The 13,925-nt window shown below is 42.0% G+C and overlaps 1 protein-coding gene across 5 annotated transcripts in view; it reads left to right on the plus strand.

Moving 5' to 3' along the window:
- Window positions 1-13,925, plus strand: part of vps50 (VPS50 EARP/GARPII complex subunit) — a 99,261-nt gene that overhangs the window by 75,120 nt on the left and 10,216 nt on the right. For 3 of the 5 annotated variants that reach the window (XM_089023496.1, XM_089023501.1, XM_089023497.1), the window contains exons 21-23: window positions 695-816; window positions 2,483-2,560; window positions 2,945-3,025. In XM_089023496.1, the coding sequence (XP_088879622.1) occupies window positions 695-816; window positions 2,483-2,560; window positions 2,945-3,025 (281 nt within the window). The remainder of the gene's footprint in view (window positions 1-694; window positions 817-2,482; window positions 2,561-2,944; window positions 3,026-13,925) is intronic. The other 2 variants (XM_089023498.1, XM_089023500.1) reach the window with 1 other exon arrangement.

Raw genomic sequence — 13,925 nt, forward strand, 5'->3', positions numbered from 1 at the left:
ATTCTTGTTCAAGTCCGAACCAAAATTTCAAATTGTCCCATGTAAACCACGAAAACAGTCAAATTTGAAAATTAGTTATTCATTATTTTGTTGTGTGCTATGTATATAATATGTGGAGATGATTGGATTTGCCTTTTTAGTCTCACAGTGGAGAAATTTACATTTCGCAGCAGCAAAGTGATGAAAGGAATGAAAGTAGAAAAACAAAATACATGAGCTGCTGGAAAGGCAGCCACTCTCGCGGCGCCGTTTTGAAGTCAAAAGAAAAAAAAAAAACATGATTAAACATTTATGTTTTCCCCAAATTCATAACGCCCCTCCAAGGGAAACCGTAACTATGATGTGGTCAGTGACAAATATGAGTTTGACACCACTGGTTTAGAGAGTTAATAGTTTTGGGGAAAAAGCAGTCGCATGGATCGGTAGCGCCTGCCTCAGGGGAGTCGCTGGAGAAGGTGGTGGGCAGGGTGCAGAGGGTCCAGTATGATTTTCCGCAGTGCCAATGATTTTTTTCCGTCATCCTGTCTGTTGAAATGTAAAAGTTTTGTTGCATTGGATTGGATTGGATGTACCTTGATTCGTCTCGCAGTGGACACATTTACATATCGCAGCAGCAAAGTTATGAAAGGAAGAGTAAAGGAAAGAAATCCACCATTTTGTAACCACTAATACCGTTTGTGTCTCGTCCCGTCAGGGAAATACATGCAGATGATGAGCATTCTGAAGCCGATTGCATTTGACGTCATTCACTGTATGTCGCAGCTCTTTGACTACTACCTCTACGCCGTTCACGCCTTCTTTGGACGAAATGACATGGTACGGTATTATAGTGATTCATCTTTTTTTTTCAGTCACCTCTGAGCGGTCGGGAACGCGCACAGAATATTATGCACCGCTGACTGAGATTTTGACAGAGTAACCTCAAGGCTCTCCAACATTTTGACAGATTATTTTGCCGTAACTGCAACAGAAGTCACGCTGAGAGTTGAATTCTTACAAGGGAGAGAAAATTCCCCTCCAGGTCTTGTAGATTTATGATCTCACGGGTGAATCGTTCCCTTATTCCGAAACTCGCTCACTTGCTGGTGACTCCAGTGCATTTTGGCTCTGCACACATTTTTTGATGAAGAAACAAAATTCAAACAAGGAATTGGATAATCTCAGTCCATATTCCAGATGAGATTAGACTATGCTCCACAATGAAACAAAACCCATTTGTCGTGCCGTCACACTTGAGCAAAACTAGCGAGAGGAAAATGGAGACTTCTATCCCGTTGATTCGAAACAGATAACGGGGATAAATGGCGTCTGCCGTAATTAAATGCTTGTACACGCGCGGCAGGTAAACAAACGAAGCTCACGTGCGACTTCGAACTTCTTTGACCGTCTTCCACCCGCTGCAACGATATTATTTTTTGCTATCGTTGAATAGGTTTTTATGGCCCGTCCAATTTTATTAACGTCCCCGCTTAAAGCTTAAAGCACCCACAGGAAAATGCAAATCGGCCCATGAATCTTTCAAAAGCCCATATAACATGCACAACATGCAGCTTTTTTTGGACCCAGGAATTGACTCTGCCAAGATGATGGATCCGTTTGACCTCTCCCGTTGAAAAGTTAAGACTGATTCATATTCCAAAGGATAAATACCACTATTACGTGTTTATATTGGCCGAAGTAAGGCTGTCATGTTATTTTCACAGAACAGACATCATAAATAATCAGGCCTTCATCTGTTTGGATTTAGCGTAAAAACGTTTTTTGGACTCTGCTTTTCAAACTTGGATGCGTCATCAAACTATCTTTGAGAGACTAATCGTAGAGACCCCCCAAAAAAATAATAAATAAATAAATAAAACGAAAGAGCACTTTGAAATGAAGACTTGGAGTGAACTTTTGAACTTGAGCGATTGTAGATACAGTTGATTTGTTTTGTAACTCCTGGAAAACCTTGCATTTAATTTGTCTTGAGGCTGGAATGAAGCAAGATTGCAAGTTGACTTCTTGTGGCATGTTAAATAACAGCTTATATAATTAAAAAAAATAGGGGAGGAGCATTTATGGTATTTTTTTTGTTGGGACAAAACCATTTCAATCTTTTCTAGAATATTCTAGAATTATTTCTATGTACATCAACTGGTTAACTCATTCACTGCCCGATGTGTGCAAAAATGTGTCCACTCCAAAAAGTACGTAAAAGGCTTCATAAAGTTTTTTTTTTGCCAAATCATACCAGGCAACTGCCACAATGCCACAATGTCTTCTCCGTCAAGTTTTTCCTTTTCACGGTTCTTGCCCCGTTTTAATGATCACCGCACGTTGCGTCGCTTAGTTAACTGACTGCCGCAGTATTTTTTTTCTGGATTGTCATTTCCAAGGCACATTAAATTTTAAACTCCTCCATTTCGGACTTTTCATCCTTACTGTTTCAATGTGTCTTTTTCACCCCGTCCCATTTCTATGGTCCCTATGTCATCTATAGCCCATCCCCAGCCCATCTTTGCCCGCTCACGGTGGCAGAGAATCGGGCACAGCCCGAGTGGTGGTCCCGGCTTCTTTGGTAAGAGTAGAATAAGGCCTTGTCAATTGTCAATTCCACCCCCTAGTCAGCACTTGTGTAGTGATTTGAATGGTGTGCGTGGTCTGCTTCCTCGACTGCCGCCAAAGTGCATCTGAAAGTCACTTCAGAAGCCTTTGACTTTTTGTGCTCCCAGTCTCTCCACCCTCTCGGATCCTCTGCCTTAGTTTGTGTGAATGTTTCATTTTGATCTGCGCTCCTTCCAGTTACCCCATGGTCCGCTTGAAACCCTCAACCTAAGGATTCTCTTGTCTCCTACAACATGAGATGAGCGCAGATGCGTGTGGCATGCCTTCGCACTATGTTATTGCTGACACTAACATTGTGCGAATGTGTCGATGTGTGTGTGTCTTATGTATTTCACAGTATGAATCATCGGGTCTGGGCCTGATCAGTAGCAGACTGCGAACCACACTGAACCGGATCCAGGAGAGCCTCATTGACATGGTACAACCGTCTCCTCACTCTCATGCTTCCTCTTTTTTTCCATCTTTACAATTGCTCATTACCTCATTTTCTGACACAAACATGCTTTCTCCTCTATGGCCTCTCCATTTCTCTCCTTTTAATGCTTTTTTTCGCCCCACCTACCCTCTATTCTCTCTCACTGTCGCGGTCGTACTTGCGGCCTTATTGGCGAGACAGCCCGCAGCTTATGTTGCCACCAAATACATTACAGGACGTCATTAGGTGGCCATTGGTCACTCACACACAGATAGGCCCCCCTTCTCTAAGTGACCAGGGCTGGCCGGATTTGTACGTGTTGTTCCATTAGGGCCTTCAATGATGACAATTAGTCTGATGCTATCCGTCCTCTCATGATACCAGAGCTTTTTTTCCCCCCCTACGACCCGGCTCGTCTGATCCCAAAGCCGTCTTGTTTACCTCTGCTTTTCGGTTGTTTCAATTTTCCGGGTTTTAATATGCCTGTGTCTCCATTGCCACTAAAGTTTTGTGTCTCCACAGAAAAATAGAAACTCTTGATGTCATTGTTGTTTTGGTTCTCCAATCTCAGTCATTTTATAGTTTATGCAAATTAATTTCAGTCTTTGTTAGGAATATGTTTAGAAAAATTTTTAAAATTTAATTGACCTTTTTTCTGCCTTGTGTAAATCTTTCTCATATTTAAAATAGAAGCAGCGTATGTTATCCTAAAAAAATGATATACCGTATTTTCCAGTGTATAAGGCGCATCCAAAGGCCTCAATTGATTCGACCTTATACTCCGGGGCGTCTTATACACCAGAAAATGCGGTATTTATATATTATATTTGGAAAACATGTTTCAGTCATTGAATAATAATAATAATTACAATAACAACAACAACAACAATAATAATAATAATACATTTAATTTCCAAGCACCTTTCAGAACACCCAAGGACAGTTTACAAATAATACACAGAACAATAAAACCTTAAGTAAAATGAAAATAAAAAAAGTGTGCCTTATATTCCAGTTTGAAAATACACCATTGATTCGGGTTGCGCGTTGTATTCCGGTGCACCTTATACCCCGGAAAATATGGTATTCATATATTTGGAAAACCTTTTTTCATTCATTGATGGTGCACCTTATAGTCTGGTGCACCTTATATATATGGAAAAAGTTTGAAAATACACCATTCATTGATACACCAGAAAACATGGTACTTCAACCAAAATTCCCTGCGCTCATGCTGAAATATTGAATGTGGAAGAATCAGCCAGAGGACAGCTTAAAAAAATATTGACAGTGCAGCACAAGGGCATTTTGCTGTTATAGCAATATGGGCTTCTTTGCTGCTATGTTCAGAGCTTAAAGGACAACCGACGTCACTTTGTAGGAAGGTTTCTTCAGCCGTCATCTGTACAAAAGTGAAGGTTTCGGACGTTTCGCCTCCTATCCAAGAGGCTTCGTCAGCGAACTAAAGTCTGACTGGTCGTATCGGCCCCATTTATATATCCCTAATGTCCAGACATGGTGGCGCCGGACACAGCTATGATAGGTCCCTACTCTCAGGTTGGGGGGGCAGAGGACCCCTCCCTGAGGCCCCACTGATTGTTCCTACATTCCTGACTAACGACTGGCCTATTACCCCCACTCCCACCGGTATCACCTCATCAGCATAACGACCCTCATCAGCATTACGAAAGTTGCCTAACCTGTTTTGCCTAAGCAGGCTATTGTATGAACGATCCAAATTGAACCTCACCCCACCAGACCGGTTTAACGAAGGATTTTGTTGTTTTATAAGAATCGCTTCTTTTACCCCCCTTTCAAACCATCTATGTTCTTTCGCTAAGATTTTAACCTCATTGTCGTCAAATGAGCGGTTGCTAGCTTTTAGGTGCAGATGTACTGCCGATTGAGGTCCACTTGTATTATCCCTGCGATGTTGATAAAGTCTTTTTTTGAGAATTTGTTGAGTCTCCCCAATGTACTGCTCTTTACAATTTTCATTCTTACAATGTATGGAATAAACTACATTACTTTGTTTTTCATTTGGTAGCCTATCTTTTGGATGCACTAATTTTTGCCTTAACGTGTTTATCGGTTTGAAATAAGTAGGAATTTTATGTTGCCAAAGGACTCTTTGTAATTTTTCAGAAACTCCTGCAATGTACGGGACTGCTACTCCTCTCCTTTTTGTATCTTGAGAATTATTGGTTTCATTCCCTATTCTTTCTTTCTGACATTTGTTGAATGACCACCGAGGGTACCCACAGTTAGTGAGTGCTCTCCTGATATGTTTTGACTCCTTTTCTCTACCTTCAGTGCTAGTTGGTATTAGTTTAGCCATATGCTGGAGGGTTCTGATAACTCCTAGTTTGTGTTGTAAAAGAAAAGGTAGAGAAAAGGAGTCAAAACATATCAGGAGAGCAGTCACTAACTGTGGGTACCCTCAGTGGTCATTCACCAAATGTCAGAAAGAAAGAATAGGGAATGAAACCAATAATTCTCAAGATACAAAAAGGAGAGGAGTAGCAGTCCCGTACATTGCAGGAGTTTCTGAAAAATTACAAAGAGTCCTTTGGCAACATAAAATTCCTACTTATTTCAAACCGATAAACACGTTAAGGCAAAAATTAGTGCATCCAAAAGATAGGCTACCAAATGAAAAACAAAGTAATGTAGTTTATTCCATACATTGTAAGAATGAAAATTGTAAAGAGCAGTACATTGGGGAGACTCAACAAATTCTCAAAAAAAGACTTTATCAACATCGCAGGGATAATACAAGTGGACCTCAATCGGCAGTACATCTGCACCTAAAAGCTAGCAACCGCTCATTTGACGACAATTAGGTTAAAATCTTAGCGAAAGAACATAGATGGTTTGAAAGGGGGGTAAAAGAAGCGATTTTCATAAAACAACTAAATCCTTCATTTGGTGGGGTGAGGTTCAATTTGGATCGTTCATACAATAGCCTGCTTAGGCAAAACAGGTTAGGCAACTTTCGTAATGCTGATGAGGGTCGTTATGCTGATGAGGTGATACCGGTGGGAGTGGGGGTAATAGGCCAGTCGTTAGTCAGGAATGTAGGAACAATCAGTGGGGCCTCAGGGAGGGGTCCTCTGCCCCCCCAACCTGAGAGTAGGGACCTATCATAGCTGTGTCCGGCGCCACCATGTCTGGACATTAGGGATATATAAATGGGGCCGATACGACCATTCAGACTTTAGTTCGCTGACGAAGCCTCTTGGATAGGAGGCGAAACGTCCGAAACCTTCACTTTTGTACAGATGACGGCTGAAGAAACCTTCTCATCGATGGACCACTCCTGTACGACTGAGAGCTTACACAGACGTATTATTATTATTATTATTATTACTACTACTATGACGATGACTATGGCTATGACTATGATTTATTACAGCGAACCCCAAACTTTTTGTACAGCTTTCAAGTATAAATAAAATGTTTGGGAACAGCGCAGCTGAGAAGGGAATTGTCGCAGATGAAGACATTTTCTTTGATGTGCCACTGAGCTCTCAGCGGGGCGCTAAACAAGTCTTAGCGGACTACAGGCCAATTCCAATGAATCGGTGCAACTCTTTCAAAGTAAACGATCTCGTCTCTGGAATTTATGGATGACCAACATTTGCCAGCAAACTATTGAATGCCAATCATCAGCAAATATCTCAAGAACACACAAAAAAACATCAAATTATTTCTTAATTCCAGTTTTATTTCGCATGTACTCATGTCAAGCACAAACTGTCCTTGATATAACGCAAGTGATTTTTGCTTCCACCCAACTGCGCCCGAGTCCACAGGCAGCAAGTCTTACACTTGCATGCAAATGCAAAAACACTTTGTACTCCAGAGAGCGTGCAGGTTTGGACCTCATTTGTAAACAGATTCTCAACTTAATTAGACACTGCGTTTCAATCGAGTTGTCAAATCCTTGCGGTGGTGCTCCTCTCGATTTGATGTTGCGGCGGTTCGATTCTAAAGCCAGCGCGCCTGTAATCACTCAGAGTCCCACTTGAGTGGCGGGTGCGGTACTATCTCATTTCGTTTCGGGGTACAGAGTGGACTCGCGTTCAAATGGAAGTTCCGTGTTTGGGTAAAAAAACCTGAAAACATATGTTTTTTTAACCCTTATCGGGACAGCTAATACAACAGCTGACAGTTTAGAGCAGGGGTCCCCAACCTTTTTCCTGTGAGGGCCATATAACTTTTCCTTTCTGTGATAGGGTGCCGTTGTCAGTTTGTAACAGAAAAAGTGTGACGATCGTAGGGAGCTTAAAAAATTGTTTTCCAGAAAACCACACATAACTAAATAACCCTTTCCAGGTTCTTTACAGAAAAAAGCCAGGAAACAAATAATAACACTATTAATGAAATAAATAATAACTAAATAACCTTCTCTGAGTTCTTCACATAAAAAGGAAATAAATAGCACTATTTATAAAATAAATAATAACTAAACTCTCTGGGTTCTTCATAGAAAAAAAAGCCATGGAACATTAACTTTCTGTTGTGCCATGCACAATCTTAACAGATAAAAGTTCAGCTCAGTTGTCAGAGCAGAATCTATCTGACACATATGAGCAGTCTCTTAAAGTTGTTGTGTTCCTTCCTTATAATCCTTTTGTAGCTTCCAGTAGGCTTGTAGACACCGCTGTTTGCAGCTCTCTCTCATCAACTTCCCTGAGAAAAACACAAAGGAAGCAGGTTTGAGAAAGTGAACTAAGTGATACAGCACCTACACAGCACAATACATTTCACTACCAGTATGGCTGTAAAGATGGATTTTATCCCAGTAGATTTTATATGCTTATATTTGTTTATGCTCACAATGGCTCATTCAAGTCAGAAAAGTGAGCTTACCTATGTATGTTAATCATTGTGAACTGTGGGTCTTCATCTGGCTGGTGAGAAGTTGAATGCCAGGTTCCAGTCTAGTTACAGCCAGTCTCAAGCACTGATGCAAATGTTCATCTGTCAATCTTGATCTCATTGGAGATTTCAGCAGTTTCATGCGAGAAAAGCTTTTCTCGCAGATATACGTGCTGCCAAAAACTGTGGACATTTTCATTGCGTGTTTTTTTATGTTTGGATATGTGTCGTTTGGGAGGGCGGCATAGAAGTCAATTAGACTGTTGGGCTTGAATGTGTCTTTCAGAACATCACAGTTCTGTAACTCAGGTCCAACTTCTTCATGGTTTGGTACACTTGGTCAAAAATATCATCTCCCGTTGTAGTCCCTTTGAGACTGTGGAGGGCTGCCAGCTCCTTGCATATCTCAAAGTTTGCGCTAACTCCACGAATAAAAATGAGCAGTTGCGCTGTGTCTTGCACGTCCGTGCTCTCATCCAGTGCTAATGAAAAAAAGTCAAATTCTTCCGTCTTCTGCTGCAGCTGGGCATATACATTAATCCTGATTTCTTCACCACGTCTGGTGATTGTACTCGCCGACAGACTTACGGCATTATATGCATCTTTCTTCTCGGGACACAACTCCTCTGTGAAAACATCCATGCTAAACTTAACAAACTCTCCGTCCGTGAAAGGTTTACCGCTGCCGTTTAGCAACCCGAACAGATGCCTTCTTCAACTGAACTTGGCGTACAAATATATTCTGCTGAGATAGTACTCCACTTTTTCGCTTTGAGAGTTTGTCAGCTCGTATTTGGCCAAGCTATCGTACTTGTCTTTGTGACGGGATTCATAGTGTCGGCGAATATTGTATTCCTTGAATACCGCCACCGCCTCTTGACAGATGAGACAAACAGCCTTTTCTTTGCACTGAATGTACCACCGGACTCCCCTCCACTTCCTCATACGTCACTTTCTTGTGTCGCTTCGCATTGTGACCGACTCCTTTAGCGTTCCATTGTGAGCAGGCGTGTTTGTATTGTTCAATCACAATTATAAACAACATACATTGATTAAAATAGGAACAGATAATGATAGAAAACCGACCTTTGACTTGTAAAAGGATTTTTTATTTTTCTGGAGGCCAAATTGGAAAAGCATCTGAGAACACCTCTGGTTCAGGGGGCCGGACCAAATGTGTTGACGGGCCGGTGGTTTGGTGACCACTGGTTTAGAGCATCATCAGAATCACAATCGCCTGTATTGGCCAAGTGTGTAGAACACTTAAAGGACACATTTTTTTGTTTCCTAACTGACATTAAAAAAAACGGTTTATAGCATCTAAAATACCCAAAACACGCACGGAGATGACGAGTTTCAGAAGGTCCCTTGTTCGTGACGTCACGCCAGGACGTCTTGCCTTGCTCTAGTCTAGAATCAAAACAATGGCTTCAGATTCAGAGAAGATGCTTTCTTGTTACTCATCCAGTTATGAATACGATTCAAATAGTTCTGAAGAGAAAAGCCTAAATGTTTGCAATCGATTAAAGACGTCCTTCCAATCAATTTGAGCCATCAGGACCCCAATGTAGCGTCCCAGAAAATGCACAAGATGGCGCCCAAGCTACGTTGGAAACGGGCTGATTTGTCTGCTGGGAATTTGTGTCAACTAATATCAAATAGTTGTCGTGGTGCAACACACAACGATTCACCATCGCATTATTTATGTGTTTTCCTTCTAATTTCGCCATCAACACGGATCAACACGAAGTTTTCAGACCAAACAAAGTACCCAAAATGCATTGTGTGTCGCTTCTCCGTCAGGGGTGTTCCTGACATTACGTCACGTCAGGAATCGTCACCAACTCAAAAACAAGACTTCCTGAATATTCTGTGTGAGTCTTAAAACATAAAATATAGCTATATGCTGTGGAATCTTTGTAAAATACGCTCAGTAGAAGTCATTTGAAGTGATTTTACAAATTATGGACACAACTTGTTTGGAGGCGTCGGTTGTCCTCTAAGGAATTTGTTCGGTAGAATCAGAAAGCCTTTAAAGGACAACCGACGTCTCTGGACAAGTTGTGTTTTGAGTATTTAAATGCTATAAAACGTTTTTCTGATGTCAGTTAGGAAACAAAAAAGTGACGTCGGTTGTATCCCACAATGGGGAAATTTGCACTCTACAGCAGCAAAATTGAAAGGGGTGGGGCTGAAAAGATAAAAACAAAGTATACTATGCATAATAGAAATAAAATAAACAAAATCGTAGAAAGGGAAGAAGTCTGCTGGATTTGGTGCGCATGGATCAGTAGCGCCTGCCTGAGGGTAATAGCTGGAGAAGGTGGTGAGCAGGGTGAAGAGGATTACGGGTTAACATTATTGCGGCATGAAAGTGTTAACATTAAGTTTGCCTTCGTGATAGCTTGCTGATTTATCTTTTTTTATATTTAAAGTTTATTCAAGACAGGATGAATTCATGACTGAATGAGTTCAATTTCATTTTCCTCTTATTCCAAGTATGACTTGATATTTTGGAAGGGATCAGCTGCACCGCGTAAATGCTTGTTGTCCTGAATGATGTTTCTATGGAAAAATTTGACGACATCGCTATATCAAATTCATGACCGGGGCCCATCTGTGTCCCCTGGTTGAAAGTTCAGCTGTGACAGATGTTGAAGAGCCCCTTGCCCGAGGTTACATTTCGAGCAGTCACACACTTAGATTTTTAATGAACAACAATTTTCTCGTCATGTCTTCCTGTTCTGTTTCCTTGCTTCAGTTTCTATCCCTCTTGTTGCTCACTGATATATGTTTGTGATTATAGATTTTATAACTTCATTCCAGCATATTTAATTTTTCAGCCATTCCATTTATTTTACAAAAAAAAAGTAATTTAATAGAAGTATTCTGGCAAGCAGCCTGCAACTTAGTTACCGTAGTTTCTGCTGTATAAGGCGCCCTGGAGTATAAAGCGCACCCCCAACGGTTGCACAACTGCGCACAACCTAGTTTTAACAAATATTTTGATTTATCTTGCGATTCGTATGTGTAAGCTCTCAGTCGTACATGGGTGGTCCATCTGTACTTCTTTGAAGGTGTCGGATGTTTCGCTTCTTATCCAAGATGCTTCTTCAGCGAACTAAATCCTACTGTCCAGACATAGCGGTGGGACACTGCTATGATAGGTCCCTGCTCTCAGGTTGGGGGGAGCAGAGGACTACTCCCTGCGGTTCCACTGATTGTTCCTATTGTCCTGACTAACGACTGGCCTGATTGCCCCACTTCCTCCGGTATCACCTCATCAGTATTACTAATCCTATGTTGCCTAAGCAGGCTGTTGTACAAACGATCCAAATTGAACCTCACACCACCATATCGTTTTAGTGAAGGATTTAGCTGTTTTATGAAAATCGCTTCTTTTACTCCCCTTTCAAACCATCTGTTCTTTTGCTAAGACTTTAACCTCGTTGTCGTCGAATGAGTGGTCGCTAACTTCTAGGTGCATATGTACTGCCGATTGAGGCCCACTAGTATTATCCCTGCGATGTTGATAGTCTTTTTTGGAGAATTTGTTTAGTCTCCCCAATGTACTGCTCTTTACAATTTTTATTCTTACAATGTATTGAATAAACTACATTACTTTGTTTTTCATCTTCTGGATGCACTAATTTTTGCCTTGAAGTGTTAATCGTTTTGAAGGATTTTTTTGATTTTTTTTTTGTTGCCAAAGGACTGTAGTTTTTCAGAAACTCCTGCAATGTAAGGTACTGCCACTCGTCTCCTTTTTATGTCTTCAGATTTTTTGGTTTCATTCCCTATTCTTTCTTTTTGACATTTGTTAAACGACCACTGAGGGTACCAACAGTTTGTGAATGCTCTCTTGATATGTTTTGACTCCATATCACATATCAAGAGAGCACTCACAAACTGTAAGAATGAACCCCTCCAAGGTGCTGAGTGCTTGTCAAAACAAAATCAAGGAAAGTCATTCATTTAACGTGTCTAATGAGAGCAAAATATCCAGTAATTGTGTGACGAAGAGGTGCAAAAATATCCACTTGACAGAAATTGCCTTGGAGCCAGACCACTTGAGCTGACCATGAAACCCCCCTCCCCCCTCCAGCCATCCTCCAGCGGGTATACTGGAGAGGATTAAGCAGTCAATCATGATAAATTGAGACACATCACCAAATAGATCGAAAGCCTCATTTATGACGGCTGCGATGATATGGTTTGAATTCCCTTTATTAATCGTCCTTTATTTTTATTTATTTTTTATTTTTATTTTTTATTAGAAGTAGCAACATATTTTTTTGAATTTTCTGAGACACATCTGAACACGAACAATGCTTAATATATTATTTTTTCTGTCACTCTATTAGTCAGCAGCACAAAACATCTAATATAAAGGTTGTGGAGATTTAGTGTGCCTTATACACCAAAAATACAATGTTTATATATTATATTTGGAAAACGTTTTTCATTTATTAAAGGTGCGCCTTATATATGTAAAAGGTTTAACAATACACCATTCGTTGGGTGTGCGCCTTATACTCCGGAAAATACAGTGTTTATATATTAGATTTCGAAAACCTTCATTCATTGAAGGTGCGCCTTATACTCCGGTGCGCCTTCTATATGGAAAAGGTTTTAAAATACACCATTCATTGGGGGTGCGCCTTATACTCCGGTGTGCCTTATACACCCGAAAATATGGTACAGTATTTATATATTATATTTGGAAAACGTGTTTCATTCGTTGACAATGCACCTTTTTAGTCCGGTGCACCTTATATATGGAAAAAGTTTGAAAATACACCATTAACTGCGGGTGAAAATACGGTAAATTGATTTTACCAAATGGTATAATCTGATCAGCATCGTATCTTTTTTCTCATATCTTTTTCTGCTATGTTTTTTTTTTTCAACCTTTCATTGTTACGTTCCAAGCGAGACTGAAGGCAGCTGACTCGTCGGAACATAGTGGAATGTTTGGGATCCCAAAGCGGGCAACAGAGACGGACGATCCGAGCAGGATGTTTATTCACAAACAAAAGAAGTACTAAAACACAACGAGTAGGAAGGCAGGGGTGATCCGACCCACTTACTACGCCAAAAAGCAAATGGCACACGGAGGTGCAAAAGTATGCAATCCCGGAAGATAATATAAACTTACGGGACGCGGGGGAGAACACCTCGGACCGGGTAAAGTACGGGATACGGTAGAGATGCGAGGTAAGTCAATCATCCGGCACTAGCGAGGTGACCACGACCCGTATAAATGCCCCGTGTCTGTGTACACCGGTCCGCCGTCAACCATCTGCGGCAGGGGAGGTTTGGCAGGGGTAGGGGGGCCAAGGGACTGGTCTCCACCAGCTTGATGAGAGAGACACCGGGTGAACCTTCATGGAGGCGGGCAGACGGAGCCAACTCCCCCATGGCCCTGTAGAATCGCTTCCAGACCCGGGACACGAACTGAGGACCTCGGTCTGACACGATGTCCATAGGGATCCCGTGGAGACGGACGACGTGGTTGACCAATAGGGTTGCCGTCTCGATGGTGACGCAACTTGGCCAACGGCACGAAGTGGGCCGATTTAGAAAAACGGTCAACGACTGTGAGGATCACCCTCTTGCCATGGGAAGGGGGGAGGCCAGTGATGAAGTCCAAGGAGATGTGGGACCAAAGATGCAGAGGAACCAGCAGCGGGCGGAGCAGCCCCGCTGGGGGCTGGTGGAACAGCTTGCCTCCTTGCCTGCGGTCCGCCTCATCGTTGCGGAGCCGTGGCCACCAGAACCGCTGGGCGACGAGGTGCGCGGTGCGGCTCAAGTGGCGGGCCACCTTGGAAGCATGCCCCCACTGCAGCACCTCCGAGCTCAGTGCCGGGGCCACGAACAGTTTCCCTGCTGGACAGTCATTGGGAGCCAGGGTACCTTGTAGCGCCTCCTGGACCTTCGGATGACCGCCAGGTACTGGTGGTCCGTGAACATGGTGAACGACTCTTTCGCCCCCTCAAGCCAGTGCTTCCACTCCTGC

This window comes from Hippocampus bargibanti, linkage group LG20 (assembly GCF_051943395.1).
Source record: "Hippocampus bargibanti isolate YZ-2025 linkage group LG20, ASM5194339v1, whole genome shotgun sequence".
Classification (NCBI taxonomy): Eukaryota; Metazoa; Chordata; class Actinopteri; order Syngnathiformes; family Syngnathidae; genus Hippocampus; species Hippocampus bargibanti.